General features: G+C 40.4%; 1 protein-coding gene across 2 annotated transcripts; it reads right to left on the bottom strand.

Moving 5' to 3' along the window:
* Positions 1-3,344: 3,344 nt before the first annotated feature.
* Positions 3,345-15,523, bottom strand: LOC108112538 (ALK tyrosine kinase receptor). 2 transcript variants are annotated; one of them, XM_017222465.2, is made up of 9 exons: positions 15,265-15,523; positions 8,674-9,728; positions 7,881-8,574; positions 7,317-7,809; positions 7,063-7,250; positions 6,817-6,994; positions 5,718-6,751; positions 5,441-5,648; positions 3,345-5,381 (listed from the first exon to the last, which is right to left on the bottom strand). In XM_017222465.2, exons 2-9 carry the CDS (start codon positions 9,481-9,483, stop codon positions 3,863-3,865), a joined length of 5,124 nt encoding a protein of 1,707 aa, XP_017077954.1. In that variant the 5' UTR covers positions 9,484-9,728; positions 15,265-15,523; the 3' UTR covers positions 3,345-3,862. The 2 variants fall into 2 exon arrangements, with proteins under 2 accessions (XP_017077954.1, XP_017077953.1); XM_017222464.2 differs by lacking the exon at positions 15,265-15,523 and adding an exon at positions 13,173-14,451.
* Between the last annotated feature and the right edge of the window lie 1,035 nt (positions 15,524-16,558).

Here is a 16,558-nt window from a genome sequence, read left to right as displayed (position 1 = left end):
CGCCAAATATATATGCCATTAAGATATATTTATACTTTTTCGATTTTACTTTTTGTGTGAGATGGTGCTTAATGCTTAGATAATTCAAAACTCGTCCTCGCCGACTCACAAGGGAGGAAAAGCATAGAAAATGTGGAAATCCGTAGCTTTAGTGGGGGTTTTTCTTAAAGAGGTGAGTGGGTGGGTGAAAATACGAGCATGGGTAAGTGTCAGTTATACGTTTCTTAGCTGGTATTTCTCTATAGCTTAGACCGAATCGAAAATTATACTATGTGAGTGGAATTTTTAGCTTCCGGTTCGCGTTTTTCCTCCGCCACTTTTTTTGTTCTTTGTTCTTTTTTTCAGCAAGTTATGACAATAGATTCGTTTTTTACTATCGAGTATGGTAGTAGCTTCTCTAAATGGACTTTTTGCTGTTGTTTTGGTTTGCTTATGGTGTATTATATATATATATTTCGATATATATAGTACTTGCCAACAATCCATCACTCAATCGATCCAGCTTACAAAATGTTGTTTTCTAGTCTTTGCGTTTCTGTTTCTTGTTTATTATTTATTTTTTGTTTTTTTTTTTTTCGTTTCACTTTACTCTTTAAATGTAACAAAATAATTTACGATTTTAAATGAAAACCATTAATTTTGTTTTTATTTTATTAATACTTTATAGCTAGAGCTAAGTTTAAGCCTGTTTGCATGCACTAAACTTGCATTCCATTTTTTTTGTCGTTTGGTTTTTCTTGTTTTTTCTTTTTTTGAGGGGTTTTTGTAGTATATAAAAATACCATTTATTGTGTGATCGTTTTACTTAATCCATTTCTTAAATTTGTCTTTAAATATATATTAATACATATATATCATTTATGTTTATTTTTCTAAACTTCGTTGCGAATTTGTTATTGTTGAGAAATGAAGTGTATGCAAAGCTACTGATATTCCAATCGAAATCGTTAATGCCGTCAACATGAGATTTTGTATCTCGTCGGAAGTAAATGCCTTGACCTGGTTCTAAGCTTCAAAAACATTCAAATCCACGATCAGAGATAAAGAATTTAACTACTCTTTTTGAAATTCATTTTTAAACCATCTAAATTATCAAATTTATGTAAAAAAAACATGACAAACTACAGAATCGCAACGATTCAGCCACTCTTTTAAGTCCCTAACTTAATGATCACAAACCGATCTGCATTTGGAATATAGATTCCTAAGTCAAATCAAAATTCCCAAAATATTAAACTGAACCAGTGCCAACAATCAATCAATCAATCAATCAATCAACAACGATCTATGGATATATGCATATGTAACTCTTCTCATTCAGGTTGTGGGCTTTAGGTACTCAAGGTAATGTCGTCAGGGTACAAAAATGTATGGGAATCCTGTTCGCAGGATGTTCGCTGTGTATTTATACATATGCATGTATAATGGGAAGGATCTCCTAGAGATGTGTAATGCATTTGAGTAAGTTTAAGTCTCTTACTTGAGATGCCTCGGCACAACCATAATAGATAAACGTACAACGTAAAAAAAAATACTGACAAGTTTTACGACTCGATCAAGGTGTTAAGACTAAGTGTTTAAGCCGTGGATGCTGAGATATATATATATATATTCAAATATATTCGTACACTTATTGAGCATTCGATTGTGAGCATACATTGGTAGATTTTTATTTATTTCTTATTTTTTTCAATTGGGTTTTATTTCATTTTGTACATTTTTTTGTTTGGGTTCCGGTATTTTCTGTGACAAGTCGCATGTAAAGTATAATGTAAGTAGTCCGCCATTCTCTCGTTTTTAACTTTTTAAGAATTTATTAATTCAAAAACAAAAGAACGTTTGTTTATTTGGTAAATTGAGCAACTAATTATTATCTTTTTTTTGTAAAAACATAAATATTTGAAAAATTTCACAACGAATCCAAAAAACAAAAACGAGAGCCCGGCTGAGTAGACGTGTAAGATCTGTGTAATTATAAATGTAATTTACATGTTCTTTGGTTTCCGCGTATTCAGCATTTAAAATTTTTACGGTTCGCTTTAGTCGCACATACATATTGGATATATAAGTTGATTATACATATGTTTATATACGAGAATATGTTTGCGTGTATATAGATGTATGCGCATTTAACAGTAGACTTGTACATAAAGCAAAACATAGACATAACATTATCCTTCCTATATATGTTTCGGTATCATTATCTAAATATGTATATATTTATATATATATATTTTCTTTTTCGATTTGCTGTTTTAAACACACACTCAATTTTCTTAGATCTAATTATACATACATAAATGCATATGCATGTATACCTACCTCAATATATAGTAAATTAAATTGTGGCTCCCGCGAGCCTCGATCTTGTATAATTTATTTAGTTTTGTTTTCTGCTTTGGTTAAATATTATGTTGTCGCCTCACACTTGTATATCCGTTAATATATCTTTATAAAAATTATATAATTTAAAGCTTGTTTGTTACGTTCCGAACTAAATGTACAAAATTTCGAATTCTCCGATCAACACCTGAAAAAAGAGCGTTAATGATGATGAACAAATACAGGGCTGTGCTGAAAGAATATTTTACAACATTTTTTTAGCAACTCAAATCGAGCTGAAAGTCGTTGCGTCAACTTGATTTTTTGTTTTTGTTTTTTTTTTGTTTTGTTAATTCTAATTTTTGTTTTTTAAACATACAACTGAATTTTCATAAAAATCACCCTGTAAATTGTAGTTTTTCTTCTATCGCCTTTATACGCTACTGTTTTTCTTTTTCTTTTACATTTTCTTTTGGTTTTTATGTTTTATTTCCCTTAAGACTAGTCAAATACATACAATAAATATACGTAATTCGCTACGACGGAAGCTTGTTATTTACACTAAATTGAAATATCGTTCGGAGTAAAGAACAGAAGAATCGAGAATCCTAAATTAAAACATATATCCTATGTTAAAAACATATGTGTGTTGGCATATCTGTCTGACTACATTTGTGGTATTATTGCGAACTTTAAACGAGCAGTTGGCTTTGACACATTGAACTACTTTTGAGTTTGGCATCTTGGTTCCCGGTTCTGGACTGCGTATTAAAAATAAGCTAACGTTTCGCACTTTTCTTGTTTTTTTTGTTTTGCTTTTTTTTTGTTTTGTTTTACTTTAGGAATATTGTTTGGCATTTCAGTCATCAGCTTAAAACGTTAACTAAGGGTATGGTAACTAAAGATATTCAAAAAATAGTTGAATTAAATTAAGGGTAAGTGTAAAACTTAGATACAATTAATATATACAACCTCTCGCAAATTTTCATTCATTTTCATTTTGTTTACGCAAAACTAATATCTGGTAAAAAACTAAACTATTTATTCCAACTAAGTTTATGTGTTACTTGCAGTTTTTGTTTTTTGTTTTTCATAATCCGACTTTGGTTTTGTTTTTGTTTCGTTTTCACGCAATACAAATTTAAGTTTAAATTACAATACAATTTCTTTTTTTTGTGAAGTTCTCACTCGGTTTTTGTTATCCCAATTTTCGGTTTTTCTCTCTTTGTGATTCGAGAATAAATTTATTTAATGCGCCGGTGAGACGCAAGCAAAATTGTGATTGCCCCAAAACTAGACGAACTCCTCCTGGGCGCCTCACTGAGCGAAAAAGATGCTGTCTGAGATCAGGATTATAATTCAGAAATCGAAATTATTTTAGTTAATTAATAGATCCTTGATCGTTTCACTTGTTTTGTTAAAGATTTTTGAAATCTTTACAAAAATATGCAGAAACTTTTCACTTTTAATTTGGAAATTTTAGTTTAAGATCTTTGAATTAGAATCCTGACTCTAGAAAAACCATATTTCTGAGTGCCCTTTAACAACTGATTTCGGAATGATTGTTGTTGTCCTTGTATCGCTCCGCGTAGCCCTGAATGGTGAAGGGTGAATCGGCACCACCCGATCCCGTTGAGACTTCTCCGTTCATCACCGTGCCATTGCCCACCACCCCATTGATGACCTTGCCATCGGTTTCGTTTTTCACCTGAACATTGGCATACGACTGCTTGGCACTGCCATTGGGCAAATGACCCTTGGTCAGGGCCGAGGGATCCAATGTGATGCCATCTAGCTGGGAGGCAAAGGATAGGGGTGGTTGGATGGTGGTTGGTGTGGGCTGTGGTGTGTCCAAGCTGATCAGTTTGGCCTCCTCCCCGGAAGCCAGTGGGACATCATGACCACTACCAGCTACGGGTGGTTCAACCTTGGAGTTTGGTAGTATAAAGGACGTTTCCCAGCAATCTCCACTGGTCGGGGCTAAGTTCTCCACCGGCCTTGGATGTGGTGCGGCGGGTGAGGTGACCGCCGGCGGAGTGCAGGAGCTCATCTGTTGACGTTGTGACTCCGGAACATAGCCGGAACCACTGGCCACCGATGGATTACTGCTACCACCTGGTGGCAAGGGCACCAGATAATCTGGCACCGCCAAACAGAACTCCTCGCCATTGGGTGGCCTGATAACAGTGTCGTCCCTTTCGGAGGCTGTGGGGCCCAGAATGTTGGGCAATGGAGCATTCATTATGCTTGGATCCTGGGTGCAGGCGGTCAGGTGCTCCAGCAACGTAATGAATGTTGGCCGATCCTCTGGCGTGGGATTCCAGCAGTCGGCCATGACCTTGTATATGGAGACGGGACACTCGGTGGGTGACCCCAATCGACCGCCACGCACCACCAGTTCCATCACTTGAGTGTTATGCTGACCTGGATATGGTGAACGGCCCAGACTGAAGACTTCCCACAGGAGTATGCCAAAGGACCAGACATCTGTCTTGGAAGTGAATATGCCATCAAGGAAGGCTTCCGGTGGCATCCATTTGATGGGCAACATCGCTTTGCCTCCTTTACGATAGTAATCCGATCTGTAGATATCTCGGGACATGCCAAAGTCGGCGATTTTCACTACTCTACCAGGACCTTTGCTGCTCAGTAGACAATTTCTGGCGGCGATATCCCGATGGATGAATCGCTTGCTTTCCATATACCGACATCCTTTAGCCACGTCCAAGGCGCAGAATAGAAGATCTTTCATCGTTAAGAGGGAAGGTCGTTCTGGGGTATTTCTATTCTCCCTCAAGAACTTCTGTAGATCCCCGCCAGCCAGTAGTTCCAAGACTATATAATACGGCTGACGATCAAAGCAGACGCCTATCAAGTGCACCATATTCGGATGGTTGAATTTGGCCATTATGGCTGCCTCCTTAAGGAAATCCTCCTCCTTTTCTCGCTTGGGATCTTCGCGCAGGGTTTTCACTGCCACCCCCATTTCAACAGCATCTCCATCTCGATGGCGATATAGAGCCATATATACCTCTCCAAAAGCACCTTTGCCCAGGGCACTAAAAAATTAAAGTATTAGTTGGGGAAACTAGGCGATGTATTAGACTTAGTTACTCACTTAACCAACTGGAGACTATCGCGTGCCACTTGGGGTAAACTGTTGACATCGATGTGGCCATTGAGGATACCATCACATCCATAGTTGGGATTAAAGTTGTTCAGATTTGAGTCGTCGATGTTGTTCCGTAAGCGTGTCAATTGAAGATCCTGCTCCACGAGCATCTTATGGCGCTTCTTCGACTGCTTCTTTCGTTGATAGCGATTGTCTAAGGTTAAGGGAATTTAAGTAATATTAGTAATTAAATTAGACTAAACAATATCTAAAGTCTACTTACACAGCATAAAGATGAGCGCCGCAATGCAGATGAAGAGAACGGCCAGGGAGATCATTAGAATGGAGACGAGATACTGGAAGGATGACTTGCCCGCCTCCTCGCGTATCTCGCAGGCTGTATGGTTGTCTCTCTTCAAACTCCAGCCATCCGGGCAGATGCATCTCACCTTCGATCGGAACTCATCCAAAGCCACGCACCTGTAGTCGCAGCCACAGCCCTCAATCGCCGGGATAATGATGATGGCACCTGGTCCACTGCTGGCTCCTGCATGTATATCGCTTATCTCCCGGAGGCTACGGCTGGGGCTGATGTATGAACTACCTCCCTCGCCATTCGACTCGGTTAGATAGACATCTCCACCAGCGTAGCCACCACCTCCACCGCCGGTATTGCAGCCACCTCCGCCACCGCCGAAACCACCTTGGCCATGTCGGTGAACTGAAGTACCATTGTCCGCCAGTTCCACATAGCAGGAGTGACCACCACGTCCGCCCTGAAGGAGAGCAGCTCCATAGGTTGGACTCAAGGCCTGATCCTCCTTAGCCCGCCATCCACCACCAGGACCAGCTGTCTTTTTGTTCAGCGGCTCTCCATTGATCTGCCCACTTTCCGGTGCCTGCAAGGGCTTTGCCTTTTGACCATGCTGGAAGTCCTCGTCTATGTACTGTCCGATTCCGAGACCACCGCCACCACCAGCTACCAAGAGAGGTACTGCCTCGTTCTTGGCCTGATTAAGGAGGAACACGTACGATCCACCACCACCGCCACCGGCACCGTTTTCTATATAGATTTTCTTGACCATATCCTGTTTGGAACGGAAGCTATATTGGCCCAAATCCAGGTCATGATCGGTGCCACAACCAGCTTCTTTGAGGACTCCCATGGACTTGATGCAGGCATTCTCGCCCTGTTGTCCCACAAGGAAGTATAGTTCCTCGTGTTTGTGAAGCTCCAAAACAGCAACAGCCACCGATCCTCGAGAGCTGCCAACGCCACCCGAGCCGAGACCTCCACTGGCGCCCTTGGCAATGATTCTGGAAAGGATTGGTATGAAAATCATAACTAGGAAAAGTCTTGAAGAAAAGAAAGATTAACTTACGTGTAGTGTCCCTCGTGAGGAACCTTCCACTTTTGCATGCCTTTGTAGCTGCTCTGATCCTCCACCACATGGACTTCCCGAAGGACGTGAGTTTTATTTTGCTCCTTATATGCAGCTTCACATTGCGCCTGGGAAGGTCCTATCATGCCACGAGTGTCGCAGCTAGTAAGCTCAAGATCTGAAAAGAGGGTTTAAGATAAAAGATTTATATAAAGAAGATTATATAGGAGGAATATCTCAACTTACAGTTTGTGTATTCAAAGTCTTTATAGGTTGGGCTCTTTAGATTCTGTCGAACGTCCCAGTAGTTATAGCCACCGAGGTGATCTTCCGGGATATTGAGGCCAAAGCATTCGGGACTCAATGAAAAGTCATCTACAGCCACATCCGAATAGATTCTCATGCCCATTCGAGCCTCGAACTGAAGATAGTATCTAAGGGATTTTGAAAATTAATAGATTTGTTTTCCTCTTAATAATAATTTCTATTAGGAAACTCACTTGGAAGTAATGTTAGGCAGCACATATTCAGCTCTCAGCCAATCGCTGCCCTGATTCTTAGTGCTCCACCAAAGCGTTGTGGTGATGTTCTCCTTTTCTTTCATCTCCACCACGGAGAGATTAATGCTACCCGGATTCTTGCCGAATTGATGGATGAAAAACCTCACCACACAGGAGTTACGATAGGCAGAATCTGGATTTCCATGTACCGATGGAGGCGGATTGAAGGTCTTACTGACCATAATTGCATTACTGGCAAATCCTATGATCGAGTTCTTTTCCGTATTGTTCATATGCTGATTCATATTGACCAGCATATAGTAGCCACTGGTGTTGTTCTGTAAATGCTGCATCGTATGATCGCCGTCAGGTCCAGTATCGTGAGTTGGTGAGGATCCGGTGTGCCGCGACCAGGTGAGAGTGGTCTTTCCTGAGTCCCGCCAGCCACACCAGTCCTCCTCGAAGTCACAGCGTCCACCGTAGGGTATTTTATCTAATATTGATTGACAAAGATTTATTAAGATTAATTAAATATAAAGAACCAGGATCTGTTTTCCTACTTACCACACGACTGTTGCTCATCCTCCGCCTCGTCACAATCCCTGGTGATGTCGCAGATTCTCGGCAGGTGGATGCACACGGGCACCTTATTGGCAGTGCACTTAACCTGCGATGTGCTGCACTTCTCCGACTTGGTACCCTCTGGGAAACAGTTGACCATTCGCAAGTTGTCCAGCGCCACATGACCCTTTTGGCCAGGACGCAGATCGGGAACCACCTCGAAAACTATACGAAAATCGCGTGAAACGCGACCCAGACGATATACCTTCCTGGTCCATTGACGGACATTATCGCCCAGGATTTCGGCTGGCACCCAACTGCTTTCGGCCGTATGAAGTGGCTCCACTACAACCCTCGAGAGTCCATAGTTCATGTCGCTCTGATGCATATACACCTCCAGAAAACACTTCTCCATCGTTGTGCTAAATTCCGGTGAGGTGAGATTCAGAGGCCTTGAAGACGGGCTTACTCGGGCATACAGGAAGTGTCCGTTGGCATCATCGATACTATCGGCTGCAGGTCCTGGCAATAGTCCTGTCAGATTCCGCTTGGACAACTCCGTGCCGGATATAACTTGAAAGCCGTCTGTGTAGTTTCCCCAGGTCCAAGAGCACGGCGTCTCGAAATTGCATTTAACACCCAGCTCGTATTCGTACTCTGATGACGGCGTGGCATCCGTGTATGGGGCGTAGGTGTTCTAGGGGGTGTAAGAGGGGATATTAATTAGTTAATTATTTTGTCTATTCTTATTTTTTCAAAACTTAAAATAACTTTTCTAACACAAAACTTAACCTACCGCATTTGGTGGAGTTTGTCGTATGCGATCCTTGATTTCCTGTAGTGGATCTGCCGACGATGGCTGCGGATCTCCTTCAAAGTTTCCATGCGTTACCCCGCCGGCAGGCTCATCTGCCTGGTTAAGGGCCTTTTTCAGCTTGTAGAGCTCGCTTATGGAGTTCTTACGCTGATTCGGGCGCTTGGGTTGGTCGTCCACACCGTATAGAGGGGGAAACCTAGTGGAGTAGGGACCACCCTGAGGACCAGCTGTCATGGCTGCCATACCACTGGGTTGCTTGAGCTGTTCGTACAAGGATCCATAACGATCCGCAGATCCAATGCCCTGACCTAGTCCATCGATTCGGCCTATGGATGAGGTGGCAGAGTATGAAGGATAACCGGCACTTCCGCCCGATATTCCCCCGCCTGGACCACCAACCGAGGGATTCATGAGCTCTTTTCGCAGGGATTCCATGCCACGTCGCCCGCCATTACCGCTACCGGGGCGTTGAGCCATCTGGGCCAACCGTCGTTTGTTATCCCTTCGTGACCCTGGCGGTGCCATCTCGTAATCCTCGTACTGCGTGGCCACCGGCAAAGTAGGTTGCGGCAGGGGCAAAGGTTGCTCATGGAGTCTGCCATTTCGCAGCTGTTTTCCTCCGGAGGCACCTGGCCAACTGTTAAAGCTCGGGTGCTGGGACATTGGCAGCGAGCTGAAGGTGTGGTTCATGATCAGCGGTCGCTGGGCAAACGAGGGATCCACCAGGAGTAATGACAGAAGGGCCAGCACCACCGGTAGCACCGCCTCCAGCTGCTTGAGCGGTGGCATACTTAAAGCCACTCGTTTAGAAACACTTTCCAATAGTTTTTCTTTTTTGGCAAAGATTTCTTGCCAAGAAATTCGCTTGAGTTTGGTGTATATTAATGGGTTGATATTCAGTTGCTTAACTTCTGGTTAAAGATTGCGACCGCTTGGCGCATTTGAAGTTCTTCAAGTGCAGGCAGCTCATTGCTAAAGCTTTCACCCACGGGTGAGTGTGTCCTTTCGTAATTAATCTCCACCTCCGTTTGATTCTGGGGAAGCAGAAAATGTGCAAAATTTGTTAATGAAAAAGTTATAATTAATCAGGCCCATTGACGTTTGACTTTTAGGCAGAGACAGATAACCCACACATATACACACAGCCACATGCGTCCTGTTTCAAAGGACCAAAGGCCCTAGCACCCGTACACGGGAACCCCTCTCATCCTGGCAACAAATCAATGAAATTGCTGCTTCCCCGCAGGCAAGCATTTTGACAATTGAAGCCCAAAGGCCCGAAAATGCAATAAGATTGCCGTTGTTAGAGAACGTGTTTTTCGTGGAAAACCGAATTTTCCTTTTGGCTAAAAAGGAAAGCCAATCGATTGCAGGTCTTCCGTTTACCAGGCGCAATTTGGTGTAGATGCCATCCAAACGTAAAGATGCAACTGCTGATTGTGCTCAATTTGCTTGGCTTGATTTTGATTTCTAGTGAATTCTGTTGCGCCTTTATAGAAACTATTTCTAATAAGTTAATTAAGTTATTGTGAAACATTTTGCTGATTTATGCTCCAGTTAACTTTGAATGCCACAAGCTATTCATCTTAAGAGGTTTGATTTCCGGCTAAATTTTACTCACTGATTAGCTGTTAAGGGACTTTGTTTTGCAGTTCCTGGAGTTTGGTTTACTTTATGTTAAGCTTTTCCCTAAATGCATTCTCAGAACTGAGAAGGTACTCAAATATTGTTTCAGGTATAAAAAATACGTCAGAATTTTTGTTCTTTTTGTTAGGAATTCCTCTTAAAAAATCACTTAATAACAGACAAGTAATTAATTAATCAATTATTAAATTTTCGATTTATTATAAGACATTTTTTAAGTTTTAAGCACATAGCACTCTTCTTAGGAAAGTTTTCTTATATAAAGACAAATAAATTGTTGTTTCGCGTTAAATAATAAATTAAAAATTATTTATAAACTTAAAACGTTTTCTATAATAATCGTGTGCCAAGCCAATTCATTCAGAACTCATATTTTAAATATAATTTCCAATTTCCTTATCCAAAATATTGATCAGCAGATTTCTTTTGTGATTCGAAACTATTGCCAGTGGCCTGATTTTGTACTATTTAAAACTATATATACCTAATATATATATATTCTCAATAGTCGAAACCACATTTCCAAATGGATTTCTTCATAATTATTTGGCTTGTAGAACGAATCAATCTATTTTTCTTGTATAGACACGGGCATTTTCTTCTGCTCGAGGGGCGTCGTACAAAATCACTTTTAACATTTCGCTTTTCCACAAAAACACTCATACACACGCACATACACGCTACTAGCATGCACACATACACAATCGGATACTGGTATTTTCTCGCATTTTCTTTTCGGGATTTATTTCGCTTGCCGAATGACAACTGCATTTATTTTATTTGATTTTTCCTGTTTTTTTTTCTTTTCTTTTCTTGTGGATACTAGACTTAGAAATAGACAAGTGGAAGGGGGATAGAACGATGGTAAAGGAAAGTGCGAGAGAGAGGGTTTTGGAAAATGTTGCTGTTGTTGTTGCTGTTGGCCTTTCGCTTTTCGCATTTTCTATTATTTTGGCAAACAGAAAAGTACATATATATTCCATATTGGGAAAGCGAAAAAGTTGGGAAATTTTTCCACACAAATAAAAAAGAAAGTCCGCTGGTACGAGTATGTGTGTGTGTAACTTCATAGTACGCAAAGTATGCTGTACAAAATGGCTGTCGCGAAAACAACAACAAAACGGAATTGTAAATACACACACACACACACACACTCGCACACTCAAAGAGGGCCAAAACACGACTCGTAAAAAAAGTAGACAAAAAAAAAACGAAAATGGGAAAAGCAGCGAGAACTCGAGAGTTTCCACCCACCACCCTGGCTCATTCTCTTTGGAGAATTGCAGCGAGTGCAGAAAAACGGAAACGCAACTGAAGCTGAAAGTCCTGCGAGTAACGGTGAAGCGGGAAATCGAGAAGCTGGAAAAGCCGTAAGCCAAACTAGCTGAAACTACACATGCATGCAAAATGCCCACCCTGCTCCTCACATTTTGAAAACAGGAAGCGAACTCGAGCTGAGGCAAAAGTTCAAGACACGGACAAGTGCAAGAAGTTACGAGGATTACCCGACATGGTTAGCGAATTCCACTCGAAAACTTGTTCTAATGGCTATTCTTTATTTGGAGCATGATTGGGCTGGAAGAAAATTCATTTTCATCTCACAGATCAATTTGGAAATTTTAAATCGCTGGTATAAGATAGTATAGCCAAATCAATAAGAAGATGATATCAAGATATCTTTTTAATTTATAAACATAAACAAAAACTTTTCAGTACGTGAAAGATTGAATGTACAATATTAGTTAGTTATTATTTGAAGGTTCTAAACAAAGCTCTTTGTACAGAAAATATTAATTGAATGCCTAATGATAAAATATTTCTAAAATTACAGGCAATTTCATTTTTAATACCAATTAAAATATTTCTCTAATTAACAATAATTTCATTGAGTAAACGTAAAGATTTTGCAAATTTATTTTCAATTAAACAAAAATAATGATTTGTGATTAATAAATTTCAGTGCTTATGATTGAAGTTATAGAAAAATGTTTAATTTTCTTAGTATTTCCGTCTCAATTACATTGGCTGATATTAATGTTTTTTAGTTACTGAAATCACAACTCCATAATATACGAGTATAACCTAGCCCAATCTAGTTAAAATATATTCTACTCTTTATTCCTTATAAAGTTTAGTAAACTTAATATGTAATTAATAAAGAAAACATAATAAAAAGTAATAATTAATCTAAAACAAGTTTACCTGTGCAAAACTTAACTTATAGTTACTCCTTACTACTCTAGTTGTTTTTGGATCAACATAAGAACCAAGCACATGGACATTATCCTTGGTCCTGTATTTTTGTGTATTTTGCAGATACACACACAGTGCTGCCACAGGAGCAACAACAACAGCAACACCAACAACAACAACGGCAGCAGAAGCAGCAAAAACAACATTAAAAGGAGCGAGTGGAGGCTGCGTCAACGTCGCAAATATTGCGCTGCCCTCGGATTCCCCCGACTCCGTTTTGCAGATGGATGGTTGGTTTTGGATGGCAAGGATTTGCCAGGATGCCAGGATGCGAGACGCAGCTTCGGTATCGTTGACTGCGCAGGATACACACACACACACACAGACATAGGACACACTCTTCGCTACTAATGGCGCAGACAAATTGTTTTGCGTATCTCACAGATACAGAGGAGCCGAGGCGCACAAAAGATACTATACAAAAAACACACACACACACACACACAGAGGCTTTGGAAGTAACGAAATTTTCCTGCAGCTCAACAAATTTTTCATTAGATTTAGGATTAGTTTTCACACGATTATATATACGTTTTAGCCAAGGATTTCCATTTGATTATTGAAAATACAATCACTTTTACCATAAAACGAACTCATTTTTGGGTTCCCGAAGAGTTGCAAAAGCTGCTGCTGCCTTTGAATTATGTATAGAGCTGGAGGAAAATATGTGTTTTTTTCCTTTTAGCTTTTTTGCTGAAGAAAATGATGGAGTTTTCAGTTACACTTTGCACGTTTGCGTTTCTTTTTCATTGGTTTTATTGGTTTTTTTTGCCCTCGAATTTGGTTGTATATTGTTTTTTCTTCAGATTTTACTTTCTTTTTGTTCTGGGTATATCTTGTTGTTTTTTTTATTGTTTTTTTTTTTTTTTTTTGGAGGCCGTCTATCCGCGTATCTGAGGGATACTTGCGCGCACGACGCTCGGCAAACGAAGACTAAAATGTGGGGAAATTCGTTAAAGCCCGGCCAGCATCCATGGCATCGGCATCTCGCGTCGGCGGCTAAACGAATATCCTGCGCCTGAAATCGAGCCACAGGATACACGAGCACACAGCTACAGATGCGTTTGCAAAATGAGGAAATTTCTCCCTCGACTCGCTGGATTTTCCACAGCATTCACTCGCCATAGCGCTCTCTTTCTCTATCTTTCTCAAACAGCGAAAGCTGTTGCTGTTTTTGATTGAATGTGAAAGTAGGGAGGGAAAAGTGTGGGAGGGGTAATCGGGGGCGGAAAGTGAGTGGCGCACTCTGGCGGTCGGCATAAGCCGGGAAATTAATGCAAACTACTGGAAATTGAATTTAGCTACATCAGCCGCTGCAGTGGCAAAGAGCCCCCCCCTCATTTTTCGAGGGAAAGAGAAGAGGGGGGCAATGGGCCTGCTTGTGCGTCAGTTTCAGTCGTAGCTGCGTTTCCTCTTTCAATTTGCAGTGCATTAAGGCCCCCCCACATCATCCTGCACATCCTGTGTCCTTTGGTCCTGCGATGTAATATCACCTAATCAGCGCCACGGATGCGAAACAAATGCATTTATCTTGTTCCTATTTCACCCCACAGAGATGGTGACGTGCCAGCTTATAAGCCGGACACTTGTAATTTAAGTAAGCCTCGCCTAGGTGCTATTGTCTGGAAGCCAACAGGTGCTCTTGGCCAGGCTTAAAGTGGATGGTTCGCATTGGAATTTTTATAATTTGCCATAATTCGTTGACTGGTAATCCGTCAATTAAGTCATGATAAAAGGCCAAATGGTCATTCGCTAAATATAGAAATATATAACGGACTTTATGCAACTGCAAAGTCCCTTGAAACTTTGTGATTTCCTGAAATGTCTTGTCTAAATCAGATAACATTTTGAAATGGTTAGTTTAGTGACTTTTCTGCCTTTCATGCAGACCTCGTAAATTCTGTCGTAGTATATTTCTTAGAAAAATCACTCTTCGCTACAATTACACAGCCATACCTCCTATTTGCCCAATATTATTATTTTTATTTGACATAAACAACATCAACTAATGACGACAACAAACGGAAATGGACGACACAGACGTGGCGACAAGTAAGCAAAAATTAATATAGAATCGCGCAGATGAAAGTACATGCGCCGATATACGTACAATAGTATATCTGTAGAACAGGCTAATATATGCGAATATATATTTATAAGTGTCGGCGGCAGCTGTAGAAAATCTCCGACAGAGAGAGAAGAAAAGAGAAAGACTGGGATGATCACAAGAAAACCTCAGCATCCACTTTGAAGACTAACAGCGTAACGAATTGCCCTGCATTTAAGATATACTTTAAGTTAAGAACTTTATGTTAATATTCTTCATGATCAAAATTTTAGGTTTATATTCCAACAATATACTTTAAGTTTACTTGGAAGCCTTATGGAGAAGATTATATTTATCTTAGATCTATATAAATACAATTTCCATCTTTCGATGTTTTTTTTTTTATTTTGGCAAGGAAAACGATGCCTTAAAATGTTTAGAGATGCGCCAATTTTCCGCGAAGTGCTCCCAAAATGGCACATAAAATATTCAGTAAGAGCCTTTAGCATCTAGCAGATGCACTTTGCCAGTATAAGTATATATATTTAAAAATAGCTTCTAGATTATATACATATATATATACATATATATATATACATATCTATAAGTATCGGGGTGAAACTCACTCAGATTTTACGAGGGAAGTGCGATCGGCACGTGTCGCGGTTGAAGAAATAAAGAGTTTATCCCACTATTTATATCACTCTTGGTCTTCAATTATATTCACTTAAAGCCGCACCGCACACGAGCGTGTATCTCGTGGATAGCATTTAGTTTTGTGTTTCTTGAACTACACGAACGAAGAAGATTTTGTCTCGTGGATATGGGTGTTCCTTATTTTTGTTTTGTACGCGACATCCGCTGATGCGAGAGATACGAACGTTCGACGACGACTGACAAGAGTTGAGATCGGCCAGAAGCTAAAGACCGATGCGGAGGCGTCGTCCGAAGATGCTGAAGAACTCGAATCCGAACCCAGACCATCTCATCATCTGGCGTCTTGTGTGCGAGATGTATCTGCTATCTTTATCGTTTTTCTCACGGCTACCGCATCCTTGAGTTCGTTTGGTCGTTCGTGTTTGTTCGTTTGTTTGTTTATTTGTTTTCGTCGCGACGTGTCAAGTGGTAATGCAATTGAAATTGACTTGTGCGTTTCACCAATCGCCGCGGGGCGGTGGCGTCAGAGCCTGGACATTGTGCAGTCTGACCCCTGACCTACGGCTAGCCTACCTGCTACTCCTGCTATCTAACTATAGCCTTTCGATATGGGCAGTCCGATCAGCTGGAAGATTTATGTCCGCTTCGTTGCGAGGGGAGTTATTTTTAGAAGGGCACTGAGACCGTTTTTCTCCTGCCTTGAGTTTTCCGGTTGGGGCAGCTGCGAAAGTAAATAATGATTCTACGACTGAAGCTGCTATCGTTGGTGCAAAACGGAAGTTGGCGAACTGTGCAGATCACAGTGGGGCAAAAACATAGAGCAAAAACGGCGTATTGATAAGCTTGATGTTGATCTTAAAAGATTTTTGGAGGCGTATTTTATTTCAGTTCGGGTAACTCAATTAATAAAGATTAAATGCTAAAGAAATTATGTTAGACATAAATAAATAAAAGTCTATGTCAACCATGCTGAAATTTTTACAAACACAAAAATTGAAAATGAAAATTGTTATTTATAATAATTAAGAGGTTTACATCCTATAATCCGATTCTCCGTTTTGTTTAGTTAAATTCTTTCTTAAAAGTAGTTTCTGTTAAAAAAAAAAATTGTGTTAGATAATTTAGTTAGATTCCAGCTTCCGCCTACTCTGGTCCCCCTACCCAAATGCCAAGAACGCCCCCCAAAATTTGGGTATTTGGATTTACGCCCCGAAACTAATTATATTATTTGGAAATAAATTTATATTCAGTTCATCTCAGACT

This window comes from Drosophila eugracilis, unplaced genomic scaffold (assembly GCF_018153835.1).
Source record: "Drosophila eugracilis isolate 14026-0451.02 unplaced genomic scaffold, ASM1815383v1 contig_90, whole genome shotgun sequence".
Classification (NCBI taxonomy): domain Eukaryota; kingdom Metazoa; phylum Arthropoda; class Insecta; order Diptera; family Drosophilidae; genus Drosophila; species Drosophila eugracilis.
Note: the sequence above shows the minus strand (reverse complement) of the source record. Positions and strands in the feature narration are given on the sequence as shown.

Bases quoted from the DNA above. Each gene is read 5' to 3' on its own strand.
- LOC108112538 (XM_017222465.2), bottom strand. From the start codon at position 9,483: ATGCCACCGCTCAAGCAGCTGGAGGCGGTGCTACCGGTGGTGCTGGCC. The intron at 8,575-8,673 runs GTAGGTTAAGTT...TACACCCCCTAG, and splicing joins GACAAACTCCACCAAATGCG to AACACCTACGCCCCATACAC. The intron at 5,382-5,440 runs GTGAGTAACTAA...TTAATTTTTTAG, and splicing joins GATAGTCTCCAGTTGGTTAA to TGCCCTGGGCAAAGGTGCTT.